General features: G+C 40.0%; 1 protein-coding gene across 15 annotated transcripts in view; it reads left to right on the plus strand.

Moving 5' to 3' along the window:
- Positions 1–23,408, plus strand: part of Syne1 (spectrin repeat containing nuclear envelope protein 1) — a 428,203-nt gene that overhangs the window by 191,970 nt on the left and 212,825 nt on the right. For all 15 annotated transcript variants that reach the window (XM_078018867.1, XM_078018877.1, XM_078018878.1 and 12 more), the window contains 10 exons: positions 2,439–2,642; positions 3,661–3,868; positions 4,669–4,781; positions 6,348–6,553; positions 7,547–7,702; positions 11,367–11,658; positions 12,462–12,634; positions 15,562–15,871; positions 17,199–17,363; positions 20,533–20,889. In XM_078018867.1, the coding sequence (XP_077874993.1) occupies positions 2,439–2,642; positions 3,661–3,868; positions 4,669–4,781; positions 6,348–6,553; positions 7,547–7,702; positions 11,367–11,658; positions 12,462–12,634; positions 15,562–15,871; positions 17,199–17,363; positions 20,533–20,889 (2,184 nt within the window). The remainder of the gene's footprint in view (positions 1–2,438; positions 2,643–3,660; positions 3,869–4,668; positions 4,782–6,347; positions 6,554–7,546; positions 7,703–11,366; positions 11,659–12,461; positions 12,635–15,561; positions 15,872–17,198; positions 17,364–20,532; positions 20,890–23,408) is intronic.

Raw genomic sequence — 23,408 nt, forward strand, 5'->3', positions numbered from 1 at the left:
TAGTAAATTTTGGAAGCATCATCAGCCAGTTTTTCTCATGAACCATCTTACATTAGACAGGAACAGAACCCCTTTTATGAATATTGATGTTCATATTGATATTTTCATTTGGTCAATAACTGGGTTTGAAGGGGTCATCACTAAAAAATCTCCCTACATGACTCTTAGAATGGCACAAACTCACAGGAACCAAGAGTATGTGACAGGATGGAGCAGGGCTGGCCAGAAACCTGGGCTACCTCAGTGCCTAAACCCATCCTGGTAGGTCTCTTGGCTCCTAGCATAGGGTTCTGCTGCACCCCTGAACCTCCGTTCTTGCTGCTACTCCCAGAGACTTCCTCTACCTTGTCTTTTTGTTCCCTTGTCCTTGACTTGCTCCTTCTCACTAACCAGTCACTACCACACTTTTGCTTTCATTTGAGACTGCATGTCCACAACTTGGTACCACATGGGTTGATGACCATGAAAAGAAGGGTAGATGTTTCATTGGTATTAAGAAGCAAAGGAGGTGCTACTTATAATCAAACTAAAAAGGAGCTGTGTAGTCACCTTCTCTGAAGATATCAATGGCAACAGGTGGACTATGCAGAGAAGACTGAGCCTGGATTTTCGGAGCAAGCTACAGTTCTACTCTTCTCTTTCTCCTGTCATACACTCTCTCTCACACACACATCTCGCCTGCAACTTGCACTGATGAGATGAGCTGGGTTCAGAAGAGCTGGCTGCAACATTAAGCTAAGAAAATGGTGAGAAAGCACAGGACACAGAAGTAATTTTCTTATCGAGAGAAGGACAGCTTTTCGACCTTCAGGGGCAGCTTCCACAATGGAAGGCACTGGAAAGACAGCATGCACCTGGAATCTCTTTATTTTTATGGGGATAGACACACAAAGGAGTTTTGATAGAATGTTCTTCACCAAATAAGTCAGAGGATAAGGTTTCAAAGGGGGGTTGTCCAATCCCATTGGGTAATGCCTAAGTCCAGCGTTGAAGCAAACTTCTTTGCCAAGCGAAGGTGAAGAGCACTTGCTTTGCACAGGCCATGGAGTGCAATGCCAGACTGACACCCCCTCTACTTAAGGCTGAGAGGGGATGCTTAGCTCATGGGTAGGTGGCCTACCTGCCCCCCCCCCACACCCCACACCTATGTATATGAGGGAAGAGCTGTGGAGTGCCTTAGCTTGCCTCAAGTGTCGGCAGAGGATTTCAGTTGTCCCACCTGGGGAACAGGATTTTGTTCCCTGCTGCTGGCAGATTCCAGAATCTAACCTGATACAGGCTGGATAACTTAATGTATCTGTGGAAGGAGAAGTGACTGGTGCAGCCTGCATCCAAGAGGCAGCTGGGGTGAATGCCAGAGTGTGATCTCCAGCCCAGAAGAGAGTCAGGAAAAGAGAGAAAAGGAAGAATGCACCAGGTGAGGGCATCCTAGGTCAGCTGAGAAGGCCATCTGGTGGGTGAGCAGACCTCAGCATCCACAAGTTAAAGAGATGGCCACAGGCTGAAGAAGGAGACAGGAAGGAGGCAGAAGAGAGCACACTAGTGCATCCCAAGAACTTAGTGGGAGGTCTCAGAAAGAAAGGGAGCCTCGGGAAAACCCACAGAACCAGGCCTGCTAGAGAAGGAGTGAGTGTGAAACTCAGGTGACAGCTCACAACAGGTGTCACATGTTTCATAACCCCATGCCCACTTACTGCCACCCAAGCCTGCATGGGGTCAAGAGTCTTCAAGGTGGGGAAATGGAGTGAAGAAAGAGAAGAAGAGCTCTCCACTATGGGCTTCCTGCTTATATCAAGTTTGAGCTGGGAATAAGGAATAAAGCCTTGAATTTAAATTCAAAGCTTTGATTTTCAACCAAACCTGAATCTCTCGATTGTGGAATTGATCATATTTTGCAATTTATAGTGACTATAAGTTTACTAAGGGACTGACGAAGTCACCTCTTCTGTAATACATCATCCTGGGAGAGAATGTATTCAGCCCCACTGGATCACAGGGAAAGTGGGATCCAACAAGAAAAGTGCCTTATCCTACAATCCTATAGGGCTGGGCCCTGCGTAGAGCTCCATTTGGACAGGAACTGTGTGAGGGCTCCTTAGGAGAACTAAACAGGGTTTTGGTTGCCTCCTCAGCAACTCTGGGTTGACCTTGCTCAGCTTTCAGAGTGAGCTCACAGGTTCCCTGGAACCTCAGTCAGAACACCACTTTAACATCCAGCATTAACCACAGTCCCTACTCTTTCCAGTTTCCCATCTCATGATCTGTCTGGCACCCCCTGCTCACTAATTTTCCCTCTTGGAAGCGGCATATTAGCATTGGAGCAGCTTCCACGGTGAGGCTTATGTGTTCTTGACAAAGCTGCACATTAACAGAATTCCTGCAGAATGAGTGTGCCTTTGGTCTTCACAGAGTTTAATGAAATCTTGCTTTGTATTTAGTTTATAGAAGCAGACTTAAGGCAGAAACTGGAGCATGCCAAAGAAATAACCGAAGAAGCCAAAGGAACCTTGAAGGATTTCACTGCTCAAAGTACACAAGTGGAGAAGTTTATCCACGACATCACAGCGTGGCTGGCAAGAGTGGAGGAGTCGCTGAGGAGCTGCGCCCAAGTGGAGACTTGCGAAGGGCTGAGGAAAGTGAAGGTGGGTAAAAACCATCACTGAGCATTTGCACTCCTGTGTTGTGTTGACTATAGTAAAAAATATAACATTTGCTTTCAATCATCCATCTTACTGCTGTGACCGACTAATTTATAATACTGGACACAGCAAAGTAATAAATCTGTAAAGAACTGAATGAAGGCATTAAGAAATCAAAGACGAATCTTCTAAAATCAGAAAGCATGCATTGCTGAATGGTTCGTTCATAGGCTCTGTGTGTGTTTGTGTGTGTAGATATTGTTATGGATATATAACTTTTCGACAAAAGAATGAAGACCATAGAAAACAATTTGACATTCTATCCATGTTCAAGCTCAAATGTTAGATGTTTCTTTCATCACTTAATCATTTTTATGGTCAATGTGACTGCTTTTACCCAAAGAATGCTATAATTTTGACCAAAAAAGCAAGAAAACGTTCCAGTTCATTGTCATCTGTCCATATTACTTAAGGACTTTCTTGTTTTGTGTAAACGAAGTGTGTTATTTGCCTTCTCAATAGGAGTAGCCTGTTCTCTGTTGGTGTATTTTCTTTCTATACTTGAGGCTAAGGACATAATATTTTTAAATTAAACTACTGGTACAATTCATGTAGCCCGTGACCCTGAAACAAAACTCAAGTGGTCCACTGAAGAATGTGAACTTGTAAGTTTTTTCAAAAGTGACTCAAGCCAAGATCATGGGCTAAAATTCATAAGACCTTATTCAATTAGCTTGAAATTCTAGACTACAGTCCACATTCTGGCCACTTATCAACAGCTCTTTGTTACCCAGGAGGACTAAGAAATTTTATTAATGAATCAATACATATCTATCATCACAATTATTTTTTTTAATCCCACCAATATGTATATACTCCTGAGTGAATTTCAGCAGCAGCAAATTCAGATTTAAAAAAAAAAATACCATGGTGGCGTGATTGGAGTATTTCTCTTGAATGTGATGAATACTCTTGAAATATACTTTTATTATATGTTATAGTTTCATATTTTATTCTGTAGGATATACAAAAAGAGCTTCAAAGTCAGCAGAGCAACATCAGCTCTACCCAGGAAAACCTCAATAGCTTGTGCCGCAAGTACCACTCGGTGGAGCTGGAGAGCCTGGGCCAGGCCATGACAGGGCTGATAAAGAAGCAGGAAGCTGCCAACCAGTTGTGCTCCAAGACCCAGGCCAGCCTGCAGGATTCCCTGGAAAAGCATTTCAATGGTGAGCTTTGAGGGGCCTTAATATGAACAGTTATTTAGGAGAAAGAGTTCAAACCAAATGCTGCTTAAAAATTGCCAGGCAAAAGTGTGAGGGAATTTTGCAGAAGGTCCATTTTAAATCCATTTGTGCTTTGAGAATGGAGCAGCAGAAGTGCTCTGTTGGGGGAAAGCAGGAGTCCACCATTTTGATGATTCTGAATTTCATCTGGGTTTTCTACATAGGGTTTATGTATGTGGAAAATCACTTGTGCTGTTCAGGTGGTCAGCAGCCACTGCTCAAATAACTATGGACATTTTTTATGCTAGAATGAAGTAACAATAAGCTTAAATGTTAGCAAAGACCATACAGTGACCGTTATAGAGTCCAGAAAATTGCCAGTTATGACTCCTTCTGCTCCTGCTTCCGCATGGCTGTGCCTAGGTTGGGATGTGCATGCACCTGGTTCTCTGAATTGGCTTGTTGGAAGGAGTAACGGGTTCTTCCCCGTGCCATGCAGATAGCTCCAACTCTCCAGAGCATCTGTCCCCTTGCCCTGTGACATGTTCTTCATCAGGTGAAAGAAAAGGGTTGGAAGTCAGGCATTCCAGGAAGACACACTGCTTTTTCAGCCTCTTGTCTGACTCTGCCATGAACAGTCATGGTTGTAAATCGTATTGAATTATTTTCTACATTATCACTTTCTTTTCTGGAATATTTTCTGAGACACAATGAGATGGGAGGGAAGAGGTAATTCATTGTGGTAATCCTGGGAGCTCATTTGGTGTTTGGGATTTATACCTGATTTTTGTTGCTTTCAAAAGATTCTATGCGGGAATTCCAAGAATGGTTTTTGGGAGCAAAAGCAGCAGCGAAGGAATCATCTGATAGGACTGGCGACAGCAAAGTCCTGGAGGCAAAGCTCCAGGATCTTCAGGTAGGAAACTGGGCACCTTCACATCTCTCCCTCCCCCGCCCTGCCCACACTGCGCTCAGGTGCCTCAGGTCAGCCCGACGCCTTGTCTTTGCCCACCTCATATTATTTTAGCCCATCTTTTCTTCTTCCCTAACACAATTGTACTTACTTAGTCAGAGCAACATGAAAAGGCACTGAGAAAACAAGTCCAGAGCATTTCTAGATCCCTTTCCTCTCCATTTTCAGCCTGTTAACCATTCTTTGGATTTTATTCAAAAGGAAAGCTCATTTTAATTTTCATAGTAGTAAAAGTACAAATAATTGTACCTGTTTTCTGTCACTGTCATGCTAAGAGGGTTTTTGTTTGTTTTTTTTAAGAAGACAGGGCTTGCCAGGTGCAGTGGCACACGCCTATAACCCAAAGGCTCAAGGGGCAAGAAGATGGTGAGTTCAAAGCCAGCCTCAGCAGTTTAGCAAGGCCCTAAGCAACTTAGTGAGAACTTTTCTCTAAATGAAATATAAATGGGCTGGGATGTGGCTCAATGGTTAAGTACCCCTGGATTCAATCCCCAGTACCAAATAAATAAATAAATAAATAAAAATTACCCATGCCTTTTTTTTTCTTTTAAAATAACTTGTGGTCTAAACCTGGAGTGGGATATATTCAAATTAATAATGGCTATTACAGGTTATTTGTATTTTAGTAGTTACGAAAAATGGATGAATTCAGGAAGAAGGCCAACATGAAGCAGTTAAGAAATGCTTTACAAAAGAATTAGTTCAAAATAAATTTTGAGAAAGTTTTCTAAGCAGCTAGTCTGAGCAAAGCACTATGTTAATTATTGTTAAAAATAATGTTGAAATTAACAAGGACCCTGAGGATTTTGAAAGATGATGAAAGTGATATCCCTAACTCATTATATTAGAAATCAGGGTAGGAAAATTGTTACAGAAAAGGAAACTAGTTTTGCAGGAGATATGGTGAATTCAGTTGTGAAGTTGACCCCTTTAAAGCTTGAGACACAGTGGAACTCCATGAAGAAATTTTGGAGTCACAGTTGAAATGACAATTTGGAGCTCAGGGAAAGAGGAACAGCTAGCCCTGAATTCTGGATTTCTTTTGCTTTGTTGAAGCACAGTCATGCACAAATCTTCCAAGGAAGGGGGGCTCATACTAAGCAAGGCAGTTTCCATTCCTGAGGACCAGACATTCTGTGCAGGGTGAATCAGAGGGTAGGGGAGGACCCCCAGTGGCCAATCAATTACAAGAGTGTCACACTACTGTGTGAGAAGGTAGAACCTGTACTGGGTTAGGAACTGATAATGGGGAGACTCTGAGACCTTAATCAAAACCTCGTTTCCAGCTAGTCATTGTTCCCACTCTGTCCTGAGTTGTTCCCATGTCTAGCTGGCACTGTGCTGGATTTCATGCCTAATTCTCACTCTATCCTTGTTAGATTTTTTTCCCTTCAGGTTTTATTTATCTTCTCTTGCTTTACCAACTCAGCATTGTAATGAATGGTCCCATGCACCAGGATCCTTGAATATTAGCAAATATTTAGTATTATTATTGCTTCCTGAAAACAGAATATCTTGGACTCAGTCAGTGATGGGCAGAGCAAGCTTGATGCCGTAACTCAAGAAGGACAAACTCTGTATGCATATTTGCCTAAGCAAATTGTCAGTAGCATCCAGGAGCAAATCACGAAGGCTAATGAAGAGTTTCAAGCATTTCTGAAGCAATGTCTGAAGGACAAACAGGCTCTACAAGACTGTGCTTCAGAGTTGGGAAGGTAGGTCATTCTGATAAATGAAGATTTTGTCACACACTGGAGGTATATCCAAAGACATAGATAAAATGCTATGTGAAAAAAAAGAATATTGGAATTGTGAGTTAAATTGTAATGAGTGCTGACCTACTTTAAGTGTGGCTTCATTCTAGTGCAAAATGGGTTGCTTAGGCTCTGAAATTATCATTTTCTATGAAGGAAAAATGATTATAATTCCTAGTAAATATGAAAGACATAATTTCATATAATTTTTGTCTATTAAGCTAACACAAATTGTTAGAGCTTTGATATACCATTTTTTAATTATTCAAGATTTTTTCCTTGTGTCCATTTTTCCTGGAATAGAATAATGGCAGAAAACAATTACTGAATTTTGTGGATTATATTGCAGCAAGTAACATATGTCAGTGGGGTTGAAAATGAAACTAGAAGGAGAAAAATTTCTTATTACCCCAGAGACAAAGGGTGTCAGTATGACTGAATTGCCTTTCCGGTGGCCAAGTTATTTTGCCTGAATCTTGTCCATGTTTCTTAGAGAGTGTTCATTGTTATCAAAATTTAGGGCTTTTGTGCCAAATTCAAATTCCCCTAAGAAACAGAGACACAAAAACCATTCTCCTTTCTTTCCCCAAGGCTTCTGCTGCCCCACTTACCCACTGGCCCAATTCAAGGGTCTCTATAGTAAGATGAAAAGTTAAGTGCATGTTGACATGAGAATATTATCTTACAGTCAATTACCAGCTATGAAATCAATTCAGCTGAGTGGTAATTTTTTTTCCTCTTGTAGCTCCAAAAAATACATATATGATGATTTTTTTATCATTACTTTGTTACTAGAATAAGACAATTTGAATAGGCTTCTTATTGAGTTGTCTTCTAACTTGAAAACTCATATAATCTTAATTGCTATATAAAATACATTGGACCTCAGCTCTTAGAATTTACCAGTATAACCAGCACATCAAAATTTCTCTAAGATATTTTCCTTTTCTTTAGCTTTGAGGATCAGCACAGAAAACTGAACTTATGGATCCATGAGATGGAAGAAAGATTCAACACTGAAAGCTTGGGAGAGAGTAAACAACACATTCCTGAGAAGAAAAATGAAGTTCATAAAGTTGAAATGTTTCTCGGGGAACTACTAGCTGCGAGGTATGGTGTACAGATGGAATAGGTTGTTCACTTGCTAACCTGTTTTGGTCTTGTGGGCTGGTTATTGGTTTGGTTATTGGTTGATTGCTTAGTTGGTTTCCGGTGATGATTTCTTTCATCTCTGAATGTCTAAAACCCAAAACATCGTGCAGCATTCTTTATAGAAGTGTGGGATTCTGGAGAGAATAAGATGGATGTAGGGAGTTAATTTGCATCCCAGGTCCATCTCCCTCTGCTCAGGAAATTGGACAGATCACTTATCACTGTAACTCCTGATGTTAGCCCTTAAACATTGTATAATAAATACTGTACCTTCCTCTATTGGATTATTTTGAGGATTAACAAAATATAAAGCTGGTATGAAGAAAAGAAAACTAGAGATGCACAGCCACTGTAATAGACAAAAAATAATGATACAGATCTCAATTTCCATATATTCTTCACATTTTGCAGCCTCCAGTTCTATTGCCCTATCCGTCCTTCCTCATAACATTATTAATGAAGCAAAATGTGTAGTCATTGAGTTGGGCCCTCCTTGTGGTCCTCTTCTCTGCAGTCCTTCTTTATTGCTTCCTTACATGTCTTTCCTCTTTCCTGGGCAAAGTTTTCTGGCCTGTGCTTTTGTCCTACCACCTTTGACCTACCACCTTCATGCTCCACTCCTGGTATTTTTAGTTGTTTTCTTTCCTTTGGAAGATAGAAGGCTTTCCATCAAGAAGGTGTAGCTTGGCTTAAAAGTTGGGCTCCTTAACCTCTCTCCAAGAGCCAGCGTACTTGTCTGTAAAGCAGGAAAGGATAGAACCCACCCAAGTGGATCAGCTGTCAGCACTTGAATAAAACTCACCCATTTTGCTTTTCTGTTGAATCTTCTTTTTGGTCAAACATGCTTGGTTTTCCTTATCTTGAAAAACAAGTATGCAAAGGAAAAATGAATAACACAGACCAAACAGGTAACTATAGTCATCCACCCGTTGGTATCTGTGGGGGATTTGTTCCAAGATACCCATGGGTACCAAAATTCATGTAGGCCCAATTCCCTATTCAGGATGGCACATTACATGCACTTTACCTATACACATCCTTCTGTGTTCTTCAGATTATCTCTAGATTTCTTGTAATATCTACTACAATGTAAATAGTTGTTCTCCTGTATTGTTCAGGGAATAATGTCAAGGAAAAAAGACTGTACAAGTTCAGTACAGACACAATTTTTAAAAATATATATTAGACCTATCGTTAGTTGAATCTGTACAAGGGGAGCCCAAGGATAAGGAAAGCCCACAGTTTTTGACAGATGCTAGTTTGATAACTGTTACAAAATTTTCCTGGGATGGTTGGTTCCATACCTGGGAGCCCTCACTATGGGGTTAACTCTTCATTGAGACTGTGCACCGAACCTCCAATGGAGTTCCTCAAGTTCCTGCACTTCAGGTCTTTGCCATCTTTATGTTGCCATTGTCTAGTATAGTGCCAGAAAAGTAGAAAATGTTCATGGAATTAACAAAGTAATGGCATCATTCTAACCATATGACTTTCTAAAAATGACACCATATTTTATTTTGCTTTTGAAATATGACTTTTGTCTAGATACAGTGTAACACAAACAAAGCCACACCCCTCTTTCTTGCAGGCTTTTAAAATAACTTAATTCAACTTTCATTTCTTCTCCACAGGCTGCTCTTTTGCATCCTTCTCATCCACTTCTGCCATAGATACACTAACCCCACACTGGAGAAAGTCTCAAAGACCAAATCACCAAATTCACTGTCTTTCTTTTGTCCTCATTGTTTTTCTAATAACTGTAGTTTTCTAATAACTGTAGTTTTTCTAATAACTTATACATGGATAAGTACATGGTCCCTCTTGAAGTTTTTCTCCCTGATATGCTAGGACCAGATGCTAAATGACCTCAGGCTTGCTTGCTCTCACGTTCTTTCCCTCCTGCTTCTTCAGATGATCCAAATGTACCAGGCTGGTCAATTGGGCTCTTGCTCTGGGTCACCAGCTTCTCACTTGCTCTTCCCAGTCTCTGGATCTTTTCATCATAATGTTCCTAATACCTCAAATATTCTGGGGAGACGCCCTGTTTGAAAGTACACAGACCTGAGGCTTATTGCATGTTTATCATCCACTAAGCAATTCATCTTGTAGTTACAAGTGAAATATTTTGTCTTGAATCGTTCTTTAACTGACACTGTTGCTTAAGGAACTTCTTGTCTCACCAAAATATTCTAAGTGTACTAAGTGTCTTTTAGTGTAGGAATGTTGTATGACTCTTCATGTAGCTCAGGGCGACTCACAGGGTGTTATTCACATAGTAGTTACTCAGAAACAAAAGAATAGAGACAGTGGAGAAGGTACGCTTTAAGTTCTTTTTCTAGTAGTCACAGAAATTCGTGTTAAGACATCTCCACACTTCTGTTTTTTCCTGATAGAGGTACTCTTAAGAATTACAAACTCGCTAGACTGGTGCTTACAGAGGCTTAGGGGTTAAGGGGGGAGATAAGGAGATGATGGTTGAAAGGCACAGACTCTCAGGAGGAATATGGGGTTGCTTTGTTTGCTTTCATTCTATTGAACAGCATGGTGAATATAGCTAAAAATAGAGCCTCGTGTATTTGAAAATTGCTAACAGAATGAATTTTACATGTTCTTACCACAAAAGGAATGCCAAGTATTTAGGGTAATAGATGTGTTAACCAGCTTGGTTTAGTTACCCTACACTGCCATCATAAGCCATAATGTCACTTTGTACCCTATAAATTTATGTAGTTATAAATTGTCCATTTATGATTTTAAAAATAATGTAAATGGTTGGTTAAGAAGGAGGAGGAGAAAAAGGACAGAAAAAGAAATCAGAGCTCTGTTAGCCTATAAAATGGGCTAACAGGCCACACCATGATTCTGTTTTTCCCTTGACCTTACTCACCTAGCTCTGAAGCAAGCTGAGCACAGGCCTCTGGATACAACAAGGAAACCAGGAGCCATCCTACAGTGGCCCGAGAAGGAAACTTTTTCTTTCAGATGTTGGGCTCTGCCCAACGTTGTGTTGAGTCTTGGGATTAGGGGAATGTAGTGGTCCTAGTTTTCTAGAGTGTTTGCTTCTGGAATCAGACAGGAATATTAGGTGACAGCAAGACAAGAGCAGAGGGCACAGGAGGGGGTCTGTGCTGCTCCACCCCATCCTGGGTTGCCTTGGGCGTTGCTTGGGAACATGGGGCTGTACATTTTAAGGGGCACCTAAGAAAAAAACAAGAGATCAGAGGCACTCACAAAAGAGCAATCTCTACAGAACAACAGAGTATTGGGGCAACTTCAAGGTTTTCATGGTTAGAGTACTAAATAGGGATAGAGAGTTGCTAGGTGGAGAGGGAGCCATGGCCCATTCTCTGGAGTGAATTCCTGGTGAGGTGGTAGGCTCTGTCACTGCTCTTTGGATGCAGCATAAATTGAATCACATGCCCCAGCACAGACACTGACACCATTAAGAGAGACCACACAAGAAGGCAAGCAAACAACCCCATTCCCAGCATCTTCATTTTAAAAGTCACGTCAGCTGTGAGCTCTTGTCTGGTTCCTGCTCCAATGTCAACAATCATTTGTTACTCCTCTGTGCTCCAGAATGTTGAGATTAAAAAAAAAAAAAAAAATTCTGGTGTTTTAGAGACTCTCTGGATAAGCTTTCCCAGAGAGGGCAGCTTCTCAGCGAGGAAGGCCACGGTGCTGGAAAAGAAGGCCGCCTCTGCTCCCAGCTCCTCACCAGCTACCAGAACTTGCTCAGGATGACCAAGGAGAGACATCGGAACTGCCAGCTGTCCCTGCAGGAGCACGAAGCTCTGGAGGCAGCCCTGCAGAGTATGTGGTCCCGGGTGACAGACGTTCGAGACAGACTGGCCTGTGCCCAGAGCACTGTCGGGAGCAAAGCGACCTTGGAGAAACGACTGTCGCAGATACAGGTACCTGCAGATGCTGATTCTGGAGATGAATCTGATCAGAATCCCAGGGGTGCAAGTAGATCCTAATTGTTCTGGGAGCAGCATCAAATGAGGATTATGTAGGCAAAAATGGAGAACTCGGTACAACAGACATGGAGGGAGCCTCCCCTTCCCCCATGATGAAACATTGTTTTAGAGTGAGCTGTGAGTCTGTTTTTCATTTAATTTAATAAATAATCAGTCAACGTTGTTGAATACCAACTCCTCTTTAAGCTTTGGGTAAGCTGCATAGAAATGTGTGGGCCACAAATGAGTCCCTGTTTTCTAGAAGTTCATGTTCTAGTGGGACAGACCAATGTGTAAATTGGTACTTACGGTGCAGGGCGTGTGTAGAAGCCATGACAGAAGGAAACAAATGTGTGTTGGGAGCACAGAGCAGACCACCAACCCAACCTGTAGCCATGAAGGTGACCTTGAAAGATAAGAGTCAGCCAGGCAACAGTGATAGGGCCACCTTAGATACTTGGCAGGTGTGTCTTTATTTTTTAAAGAATTTCCTCTCACTCTTTGAAACCAATCAACAAAATTATCATTTCTGAGCTAGTGACCCAAATTTTTTAATAATTTAAATTGGAGTTGATGTTTCACTCCCAAGTGTCCCTGCCATCTCTAGCGTGTGGGTATTATATGGCAACAGAGGCAAGAGATGGTTCTTTTTGCTTTGTGATAAGGTATCTCCTACCTTAAGTGTCGTGGCAAACAACCATTTTTAAAGTAGCAGGTCTTCATATTCTTACTGACATATGGCCCTTCTTCCTTCCTAGGACATTCTCCTGATGAAAGGGGAAGGGGAAGTTAAGTTGAATATGGCCATTGGCAAAGGAGAACAGGCCTTGAGAAGTAGCAACAGAGAAGGTCAGAAGGCCATTCAGTCCCAGCTGGAGACCCTGAAGAACGTGTGGGCTGACATCATGAGCTCCTCTGTCCATGCTCAGAGGTATAGAGTCTGTTTCTGTGCTTATTTGCCCAAATAAAATCCAGTGGCTTGGTAAAATGATGGAGCAGTGCTAAGGTATTGGTGGCTAAGTTACCAAGCATGGATATTTTAGCTGTTGGGATCAGGTCTTCCCTATGTCGTATTCCCCATGGGACAAAGACTAGCTTTTGTTTGCTAGCCTGTTTTGTTTTATTTCTAAAGTAGCTATGTCTCCCTGAGTGTCTCTCATGGATTCTTGCATATAACACAGGTCAGGAAATACCTCCTTCCAAGTTATTCAAGCAAGGATATGTGGTTCTTCAGTAACATTGATCTTCTTAAAGAACATGCTGTAAATTACATTGTTGGCAATCACTGAGTTTAAGTATCAATCTATTCCACAACCAAAAGTAGTATTACCCACCGCGGGGTTGTAGGAAATGTGTGGGGAGGCTTTGATTGTCACAGTGATGGGGACATCCCAGGCATTTAGTGACTGAGGCCTAGAAAGCTAACAGAGCATGAACCCTTCTCACAATTACAAAATGAGCCCATGCAGAATGCCTTTAGAGCTGTTGAAGCACCATATGATTTCACCCATGCAGAATCTAAAGTAGTTGAGCTCATAGAAGTTCAGATAGAATGGTAATTACCAGAAGCCAGGGGAGAAGGGATAGAGAGGGATAGGAAGAGATTATTAGTGGATACTAAGTTATAGATAGAAAGGAATGAGAAGCTCTAGGGTGCCACTGCACAGTAGGGTAAATACAGGTAATGATTATGTGCTCTAAATTTCAAAAGTTTGAAGGAAATGCATTAAGAGTTTTCACCATATAGATATTATCAAGCACACACCTATAATCCTAGCAACTCAGGAGGACCACAAATTCAAGGCTAGCTTCAGCAAATTAGGAAGACCCTGCCTCAAAATGAAAAGAATGAGATGTATCTAAGTGGTAAAATGCTCCTGGGGGAAAAAAAAAAGAAATGATCCATGTTTGATAAGTTTAACCTGATTTAAACATTACACAATGTAAGCGTGTATTGAAATATCACATAACCCCATTGATATGTATAATCTTTGTTTTTATGTATCCATTTCAAAAATAAATTTAATTTAAATGAAAAGAAAAGGATGGAAAGAAGGAAGTCCCTGTACCATATGCTGAAGAAGTAGAGAAGGGCTTGTTACACTAAGTGTGCTGTGGGGTGGTTGGGGTGCACTGATGGTATGGAGATAAATAATATAAAATAATAATATAATATGTAATTAATAACCTGATTGACTTGTAGGAAAATGACCATAAATCAGTATTATACTAAAACACAACCCAGGATCTATATTCTGAAGGTTATATATACTTAAGAAATGGGTGCTGAATATGGTCAGGTCACAGCAAATGGATGAACAGAAGATTGAAGTTCATCACAAAACAAATCGAAAACCACTGTTGCTCTCCACTGTTGTGCAAACAACAAGCCATGGTTATGCCTCAAATTTGGGTGATTGTTTTTTCTTTTTCCTTTGACATGAGGCATAGCTGGTGATTCTCAAAGTGAACAGGAACCTGTATCTTCTTTGTCATGGCTTCTACTCAGCAAAGAAAAAAATATAGGTCCTGTTGGGTTTTTCTTAGTCCATAGTAGACAGCTGGAACATAATCTAGACTTCCCAATACTTGACAATGGACTAGCTTCATGAAATTTAATAGGAATGTGAGTGAATATATTTCAGATGCAGGTGTTTGAATAAAATGATAAATACAAGAAGAAAAATTAGATTTTTGACTCCACTTTTTCAGCAAGAAATTAAATTTGACACCTATGTATTGAGAAGAAGTAATGTTCTAATTATTAGATTAACATAATGAAAACAAAATAATTTTTGCCGTCCCTGAGCTCAGAGGCTACATTCTGGAAAACTGAGTCAGCTTGTGTTACTAAGAGGTTTCAACAGACGCTGTGATACTGTAGAAAAATGCAGGTCTGGGTGGCTTCCGGAAAGGTGACATTGATTTGGACTTGAAGGTGTATATGCTGAGGTTCTTATTGAAGCAATAGCGGCAGTTTGAGCAAATGCTGGAAGTTTACCAAGTGATCCTAGGGTTGATTCAGGGAGGCTGGGGAAGTCACTGAGGATGACTTTAGAATAGCTTGTGGGCCTGGGGTTTACATTAGTGGTAAAGCACTTGCTTAATATGCATGAGGCCCTGATTTCATCCTTAGCACCACAAAAAGAGAGAAAGTGAGAGAAAGGTCTGCGAAGCTCATTGAGGGGGGAGGGCTTTTCTAAATGCCAGTCTGGAGAGCCTTTTATTTGATTTTCTGGAGAACTAGTACCAGGCAATTATATTAGTGACTCTATTTCTTATAAATACATTGAACCTTCATTTTTTTTCACACATGTAACATAGAAGCACTGATTATTTGTGTGTATGTGTGTGTGGCGGGGGTGTTCCTAAATGAAAATCAATCTAATGCTATTTTTTACCCAGGAAGAATAACTTGAGTTTTGATATATAACCAACAGACAATTACTATCTGATTTTAATAAGATAAACTAAACCCAAGGATATTAGCAATTGATACATACCACCTAGGATTTAACTGATGTTCCAGCTCTGAGTTTTCACAACATAACATGCAAATTTAAATGTTCATTTAAGACAATTAGCAGTGGTTAAAAAAAAATCTCCAGCTGTGTCTATGACTATAGCTTCTTATTTCAAATTTTAGCATAGATTTACTTGGTTTAAAGGAACTGTGCTCTGGGTTTGGTGGATCAGAAAAGCAGGTTTCTCTCTGTGCTCAAAAGCGACATTATCATCACTTACAGTGACATTAAAGGCATTAAATCAAATAGTTTACATGGAATAGTGACTTTGTGATTGGGTTTGGGTGGTATTAACAAGGCAACTCATTCTTACGACACGTGCCATTCATTCCAGCACTCTGGAGTCTGTGGTTAGCCAATGGAATGACTATCTAGAGAAGAAAAGCCAGTTGGAGCAGTGGATGGAATCCATGGATCAAAAAGTAGAACAGCCCTTACAGCTGCAGCCAGGGCTGAAAGAGAAATTCTCTCTGCTGGACCACTTCCAGTCCATCGTGTCGGAGGCGGAAGATCATGCCGGAGCGCTACACCACCTGGCCGCCAAGTCCAGAGAGCTCTACGAGAAGACCCAGGATGAGTCTTTCAAGGAGACAGCTCACAAGGAGCTGAAGACACAGTTCCATGACATAACCACTGTGGCCAAGGTTAGTGTAAGGTTAGCCAAGAGACAGCTTCACGCTCAGGTGCAGGATAACTGGATTAAGTTACTGGAGAATTGGCTGCTCTGTGATGGCTTGTGTGTTTAGTAGCTAATAGAACAAAAGGATCCTTTCTTACCTGGGAATGCCATGTCTTTTTTTCTTTCTAATTTTGGGATTATTCTGTATTTTTTGACCTATGTGTTGCTAGTTGAGTCATCTTCATTCTTTGTAAAGTCAGTGTTTAAATTTTTTTTTTTAGCTCAACACAATGGTAATCCTAGACCAGGAGGCTGAAGCAGTAGGATTGCAAGTTTGAAGCAAGCCTCAGCCACGTAGCCAGACAGCAATTTAGTGAGGCCTAAGCAACTTAGTGAGACCCTATTTCAAAATAAAAAACTTAAAACTTCTAGGAATGTAGCTCAGTTTTAAAGTGTCCCTGGGTTCAATCCCAACACCAAAAACTAACTGAATGAATGAATGAATGAATGAATAAATAAATAAATATTTCTTGTTCTCTTCACTGTTGCATTAAATGCAATTTTACTTACTTCAGTTATGTAAAAAGTATTAGTTTTGTAAAAAGTATTATGTTCATTTCTTATCTTAATAAACACTGAATTTCTCTGTTCTCCAAAATATAGGCTACTTTGTGTATTATAAATATTTTTCAATTTTTTACATGAATCTTTATTTTAATCTGTGATTTTTTTGTGTGCATTTGTGAATGTTATAAAAATTAACGAAGAATTTTGTTTGATTTTGGAAGTCTGCCTTATTGATGCTACAACTATTAAGATAGATATTTATTCTTCTTTACTTTTATCTGGGTAATGATTAAGACATATGACTCTGGTTTCAGAAAACCCTGAGTTTGAATTGTGACTGACACTGTTTGGACGTGTGACATTGGGCATGCTACTTAACTTCTGTAAGCTTGAGTAACCTTTCCTGCGCAATGGAGATAGTGATGTGTCCCCATCACTGGGCTGTATGAGGATCTGGTGGACTAATGCACTTAAAGAATGCTATTTTTCAAGCTAATCTGAGAGTGCTTCAATAATAAAAACAAGTATTATAGTAATTGATTAAGTGGGTTGCTAAGCTACAAAAGAGCAAACTTATAGGGAAAATGGTTGTTTCCTCAAAGCAGTTCAGCTCAGGATTTGAGAGTTTTCTTTTTAAGATAGTAAACTCGGAGAAAATTTAGGAATAAAAATGAAGTCTTCCAAGATAAGAAACTTCTATCAGGCCTATCATCTTATGTAATTTCATGTTCTTAATAACAATTACAGCTAAAGTGGTCTTTTTTGTTTGTTTGTTTGTTTGCCAGGAAAAATTGAGGAAAGTGGAAGAGATTGTGAAAGACCATCTCATGTACTTGGATGCCGTCCAGGAGTTCACCGATTGGCTCCACTCGGCAAAGGAAGAACTTCACCGGTGGTCAGACATGTCTGGAGACTCATCAGCCACCCAGAAAAAGTTATCAAAAATTAAGGTCAGAAAATGGACAGATATCATACCACACTGTTCCATGGGTTCTTGAGTGCAGATAGCCTACTTGGGATAAGGATTGGGTGGATAAGATTCTGTTGTTGAAAGTGTCTCCTGGTTTTGGTTGGTATTTTTTGTTTTACACCTCAGTCATTCTAAACATAGATGAGATTTTTTAAGAAATAATTTGAAAGACTTTAAACTAGTGAGCAAAATGTGACATTACCTCTGTGTATTTCTGTGTGTAAATGTTCTTATTGCTCTCCTATGAGAGTCTAAGAAGCGTATGCCAGCCTGCTGGGCTGGCAAAACCAACTTGATGAGAACTCACGCTGCTTCATGTAGTGCAGGCTCAGGATCAGAGACCAGGGCTGAGCCTGCCTCTCCTGATTTTCTACCTGTGTCTTTAGACAAGTTACTTTGAGAAATATCCTCAAATCTCTTAATTGATTAAAAAAGAAGAAGAAAATGGAACCTGCCTCACATAGTTGTTTTAGGGACTAAGTAGATGATGCATATAAAACATTTGTTTTCCTTCATAACACAGAGAGCATATTCAATAAGAAAATCCAGTGATTCGACAAATTGGCTATGGGGTGAAAAGGTGGGAAGGGTCAGAGTGAAGGTCAAATCTTTATCTAGAGTTAATAGAGCTGTTGCCCCCTAGGACAAATTGGTACATGGACAGGAGCCTGGTTGTAGAAGGGGAGACAAGAGGAATTCAAGGAGGTACAGATGGAATGTGAGCTGCCATGTGGGAGTAAAGCCTAGAAAGCAGTAGAATAAATATTCAGGAAGCTGGGCTGAAGACAGTGTGGGAAACTGTGAGCCTATAGCTGGGAGTTGAAGTCCCCAGAGTGGGTGAAACCAACTCCAGTGTATGTGGCAAAGAGAATAGTAGCCACAGAACCAAAGTCTGGGTACTACCAAGGCTTCAGGGGTCATAGAACCAAAGAAGTTTAAAGGGAGAAAGAAAAGGAGAGGAGACGTAATCATGAGCAGGGGTGTAGGGGGCCGTGGTATCACCAAGAGCCCATTGGAGGAGCTGATCACTATCGCAGATGCAGCAAGAGGCTGCCATTGAGAAAAAAGCTGAAGAGAGCCTGCTGGATTGGACAGCTGGACTCTGGCACCCACCCGAGAGCCATTTCCACAGCAAGGCAAGGTGAGAAACCAGATCCTGGGATTTAGGAGTGAATGGCAGGTATGAAGAAGAAATACTAAATATGAACTAATGTTTTGAAAAGTTAGTTTGAAAAAGTAAGATAACCCTTTGACAAAGGCTGCCTTTTGGATCACAAAAGGCTCACTAGCTCTCTTTCCCTCTCTCTTAAAAAAGGCATTACCAAAATGCTTCCAAAAACAGAGGAAATACAGAAGGAATTGGCAGAAAGTAATTGGGATTTGGGAAGGAGAAAATGAAGCCTGTCAGAGACTGGCCCTCAGAAGGTCAGGTCGGGCCTCAGTGTAGGTGGGTGTGCGGTTCAAGAGACCTCAGAGGAAATAAAGCAGCTCCTCTGTCCTTGGGTGCCATGGCCAGCCCATTCCTGCTCTGCCTAGAAGAGCAACTCCGAGGCCCAGTGTGTACCAAATGAAGGCGTGAATGCACATGTGTGTATGTGCAGGTGCTGCTTTTAAAGGACCCAAATACCAGACAAGAAGATGTACTTACAAACCATTCCAAAAGACTTTATAATAAGGTGTCCTTATTCAAAAGCTGGATGAGCACATTGGTGATTGCAAATATTGAAATGACCCACTTTTCATGCCAAAGAAAACTGGTATAATGCCATAGAATATCTTAGGAAAACTATTTTTGATAGTTGATATTCTCTGAACTCCAAATTTGAAATTGCTTACAAAGGCAAATTATTGTAAGTTTTTAAATCTATGTGTTAGACATAGCATTTTAAATTTTCCTTTATTGAATCACTAATTACTATACACACTGATAAACAGAAATAGGTTTTAGAATCTCTCGCCAAGAAAGGCCAATTATATATGTTAAATGCTGTCTGTAAAGACACATTTACACATGTATAAAAATCATCTTTCATGTGATTGTGCTTTGGACTATTGCATAACTAAGCACTTTCAAATGATCTATGCTAAAATATGGCCCTGTTGCTTGTAATTGTGAGAAGATAGATTTATTTCAAGCTAACTAAATTAAATGCTATACTGACTAGATAAGACATGCTTTATGCTTAACAATTTATGAAGCATGCATAATATTTAACTGCAAATTTTCTTTATTTGTTAATTACTAATTGATTTTTCTCCTTGAAGATTTTGTCCCTAATAATTATTTTTGTCTTCTATGTAATGCAAGAATGAAGTCATGATTTTCTAGTAATGGAAACAAAATCTTGGCATTAGCAATAGATAAGTAAATATATAAATACTGGATTGTTAGTTTAAAAACTCTAGTCAAAAAACTCTCAGAAAGAAATGCCACTATTTATCTATTTAAGAGTGCATATCTGAATCTTATTGTACTTTAGAGTATTCATGCATTAAGACTGTAAATTATATCTAGATAGTTAAATTTCTAGTAAGATTCTTTTAAAGGTGAAAATGACAGCAATAAATGATCCTAATCTAGGGGTCACTTAAAACTTTTCATTAAGCCAGTCTTTCATTTTAGTTGCTATAAAATGTTTTCTGAAGGTTCTGAAGTATTTGCAGTTGAGTGAGGCTCATTGTTTTGCTCTGGTGGGTCAGCTTGATTCCTGGTACAACAGCAATGTGATTTAAGCCACCAACTTGTGGAAGAAGGTGGAAGTGGAATAGAGCAGAACACAGTTCTGCCACACATGTTCGTCCACTTAGCAAAAGTATGGATTCAATTATTTGCAGGAGCAGTACACCACGGGCCCATATTTAAATCACTATCAAAACATTTCCATATACTTAAACAATGCCTGAGTTCACAGTGCCTGTGTTTCAGGATGTTACGGCTTCCTGGGTTATTCTGCCACAAGCCTGGGCATTCACAGTGCCAATTCCCTGCTAATATAACTTGGGAATGGGTGCATGTGTAGATTCTGGTTCCTTGTGCACACTTGCTCAAACTTCCTAGCAGGACAGAGTTCCCCTCTGCACACATTTGAAAACTTGCAGCCCAAGTGACTCACAGCCTCCTTGGTTTCCATGGCGATATTCCATTACAGGAGCTGATAGATTCCAGAGAGATTGGTGCAGGCCGCCTGAGCAGAGTGGAGTCGCTGGCCCCTGAAGTGAAACAGAACACAGCTGCCAGTGGGTGTGAGCTCATGCAGTCGGAGATGCAGGCCCTGCGCGCCGACTGGAAGCAGTGGGAAGACAGTGTGCTCCAAACGCGGGGCAGCCTGGAGGACCTGGTCAGTCAAATGGCCCTTTCGGAGCAGGAGTTCTCAGGCCAGGTGGCCCAACTGGAGCAGGCCCTGGAGCAGTTCGGTGCCCTTCTGAAAACCTGGGCTGAGCAGTTAGCCCTCCTGGAAGGCAAGAACACGGACAAGGAGATAGTGGAATCCTGGCACAAAGGACAAGTAAGTTGGTTTCTGGTTTTTCATTGGTGGTTATGCTAAAAGAATAAATAAATAAATAAAAATTTAAAGAATTCTATTTTTTTTTTTTTTTGGCTCTTAGGATTGCTAAAAAGAAAAGTTTTCACTAACTAAAACCATGCAATATTCAGACTTGGAAGAAGTATTTATCTAAATTAAATTGCCAAGTCAAAATCAAACTTTGGCAAAAATTAACATGTCAGGGAGAAGAAGCTATGTTTCCTGTAGAAAACATTATAACTAAATGGAGACATTTTACTTCCCGGCGTATGGTGTAAGAGCGTGTAATCCTGTATGAGGCACTCAGTCTGAAAAATGGCCTGTGGGCAGAGGCATAAATAGACAGAGTCATACTGTTTTCCTGCCAGTTAACCGTTGCAAACAACTAAACAATTGAGTTTATAGCTTTGAAAACACATTTAGTAGTCTACTAGAGCACAACTAATGGTTTTGACCCTGATTAGCTCTCCTCTGTGTGGTTTTGACAGCTGTACTTGAAATTAGCCTGTTAACACACGTTAACCCCACTCTTCTGTCAGGCTGCGGGTCGCCTTCCTGTTTTGTTTTGTTTTTTTTTTTTTAAACAAATGGCAGCTCTTTTAAAATGTGAGAAAGAGAAGCAGGAAAGGAATAGAGAAGAATGGGAAGCAGCTCAAAATCCTCTCCTTTTCTTTGACTGTTCAGACTTAACTTTGAAAGCCTCTTCAATATTCGTAGTTTTATAATGCTCTGAATCATGGCTGGCCTTACAAGGAAGTCTAGTGAAGTAAACTTCTCTGCTTCTATTTATGTTACAATCATTTCAAAATAGCTTGGACGAGTAAGAAAGTCATGTCGTATTTCAAGCATTGTCTTTGTTTTAAATCAAGCAGTTGAAGCAAGTAAGACTCACCAGAAATTAAACTTCATAATCATCTCTTTATTCTAGTTTGTTTATAATGTTTCTAAGTGTTATGGTTTTGTTTTGGAGGTTTTTTTTTTTTTTTATGCCTTTTTTGACCTTTAGATTTGTGCAACAGAATGAAGCATAGTAGTAATCCATTCAGCAGAACAAGGAAAAAGAAGTTGTAATTGCTCCATGTGATCTGATAGGAACATATCAATTATATTGTTTTGATTTCTTTTTGTGTCCTTTTCTTTTCATTCTTGTTCCATTTATTATTATTTATTACACTAATACTATTACTGGAAAAATAGACGACGGATATAAAAATACGTATGATAATGCAACAGTAATTGTGGGTTTTCAGTTTTACTAACAAAGATGACAGCCCTCTGCTTAGGTCTGTATCTACCTTTGGCTCCAGAGCTAATGTTTTTGAGGTCAACAGTACATTGACACACATTCATATCTTATTTCTAATAATAACATTTTACTTAAAAGTGGAAATAATACTTCAATTATGATGAATGTGTAGGAAGATGTTTGTAAAACAGATTTTCTAGGGTTCTTGTGTCATGGTTTTGCTGTGAGGCCTCGTTATTGCTGACAATGACAATAATCACAAACTTTCTCAAGTATTTCACATAAGTAAATAGTGGTATTCAAGAAATCCTTTAAAACATAAAACCAAGTATCAATAAAATATATAATACAGTGTTGCAACATATCATGTTCATTGTGTTTGCAAAACTCATTGATTTAAAAATATATTGGTTTGCTAGTGTTAGAAATAATAGCAATTTTCTTTAGCTGTACAAAGAGGAAATGCAACTTGAAATTTACCTGACTCAGATATAACTTGATGCAGTATTTATATAATCAGAGGCTCCACTGGAAAATTTTCATTAAGAATGAAAGCATGGACTTTTTCTTTTTTTTTTTTTTTTTGGTGGTGCTAGGGATTGAACCCAGGGCCTTATGCATACAAGGCAAGCGCTCTACCAACTGAGCTATATCCCCAGCCAGCATGAACATTTTTTAAATGTGAAGTTTTAGCCAAAGATTTTCACTTTTCATGTCACCCAATATATAAGTGGCTGACTTGAATCTCAGTGTTCTTGCTTTTTTTTTTTTTTTTTTTTTTGCTAGGTGGTAATTTTCTTTAGTTCTTACAATATTCCCCCTTACATAAAATGTGAACATTTGGAGTTTCACAGAGAAACTGGTTACTTTTGTGAATTTTGTAAATAAAAATGTTTTAAACGCTCTGGTCCAGTCACTGAGCTAAATAAAGAGTGGACAAACCAAGAGAACCCCATCCCTGCACTCATGTCCACAGTTCAGGTGAAAAGACAAACAGGTACAGAATCAGTAGGGACCCTCGTTGTAACAAGTGCCCATGAGGTGCTGGGTATCCTCAGATGAGAAATCCCAGGGGGCAGGAAGGAGTGCAGAGCATCCCTGGAGGAGCTGGGACTTGAGCTGAATCCTAAGGTCTGAGTACAACTTGACAAATAGGAAGGTGGGGGGACAGCCCCAAGATGCAGACTTTTATAAAGAGGCAACAAAATCTGGGAAAGGAAACCAGAGAACGGGAATGAAATTAGTAGTACATTGT

Source organism: Ictidomys tridecemlineatus, chromosome 8 (genome assembly GCF_052094955.1).
Source record: "Ictidomys tridecemlineatus isolate mIctTri1 chromosome 8, mIctTri1.hap1, whole genome shotgun sequence".
Lineage (NCBI taxonomy): Eukaryota > Metazoa > Chordata > Mammalia > Rodentia > Sciuridae > Ictidomys > Ictidomys tridecemlineatus.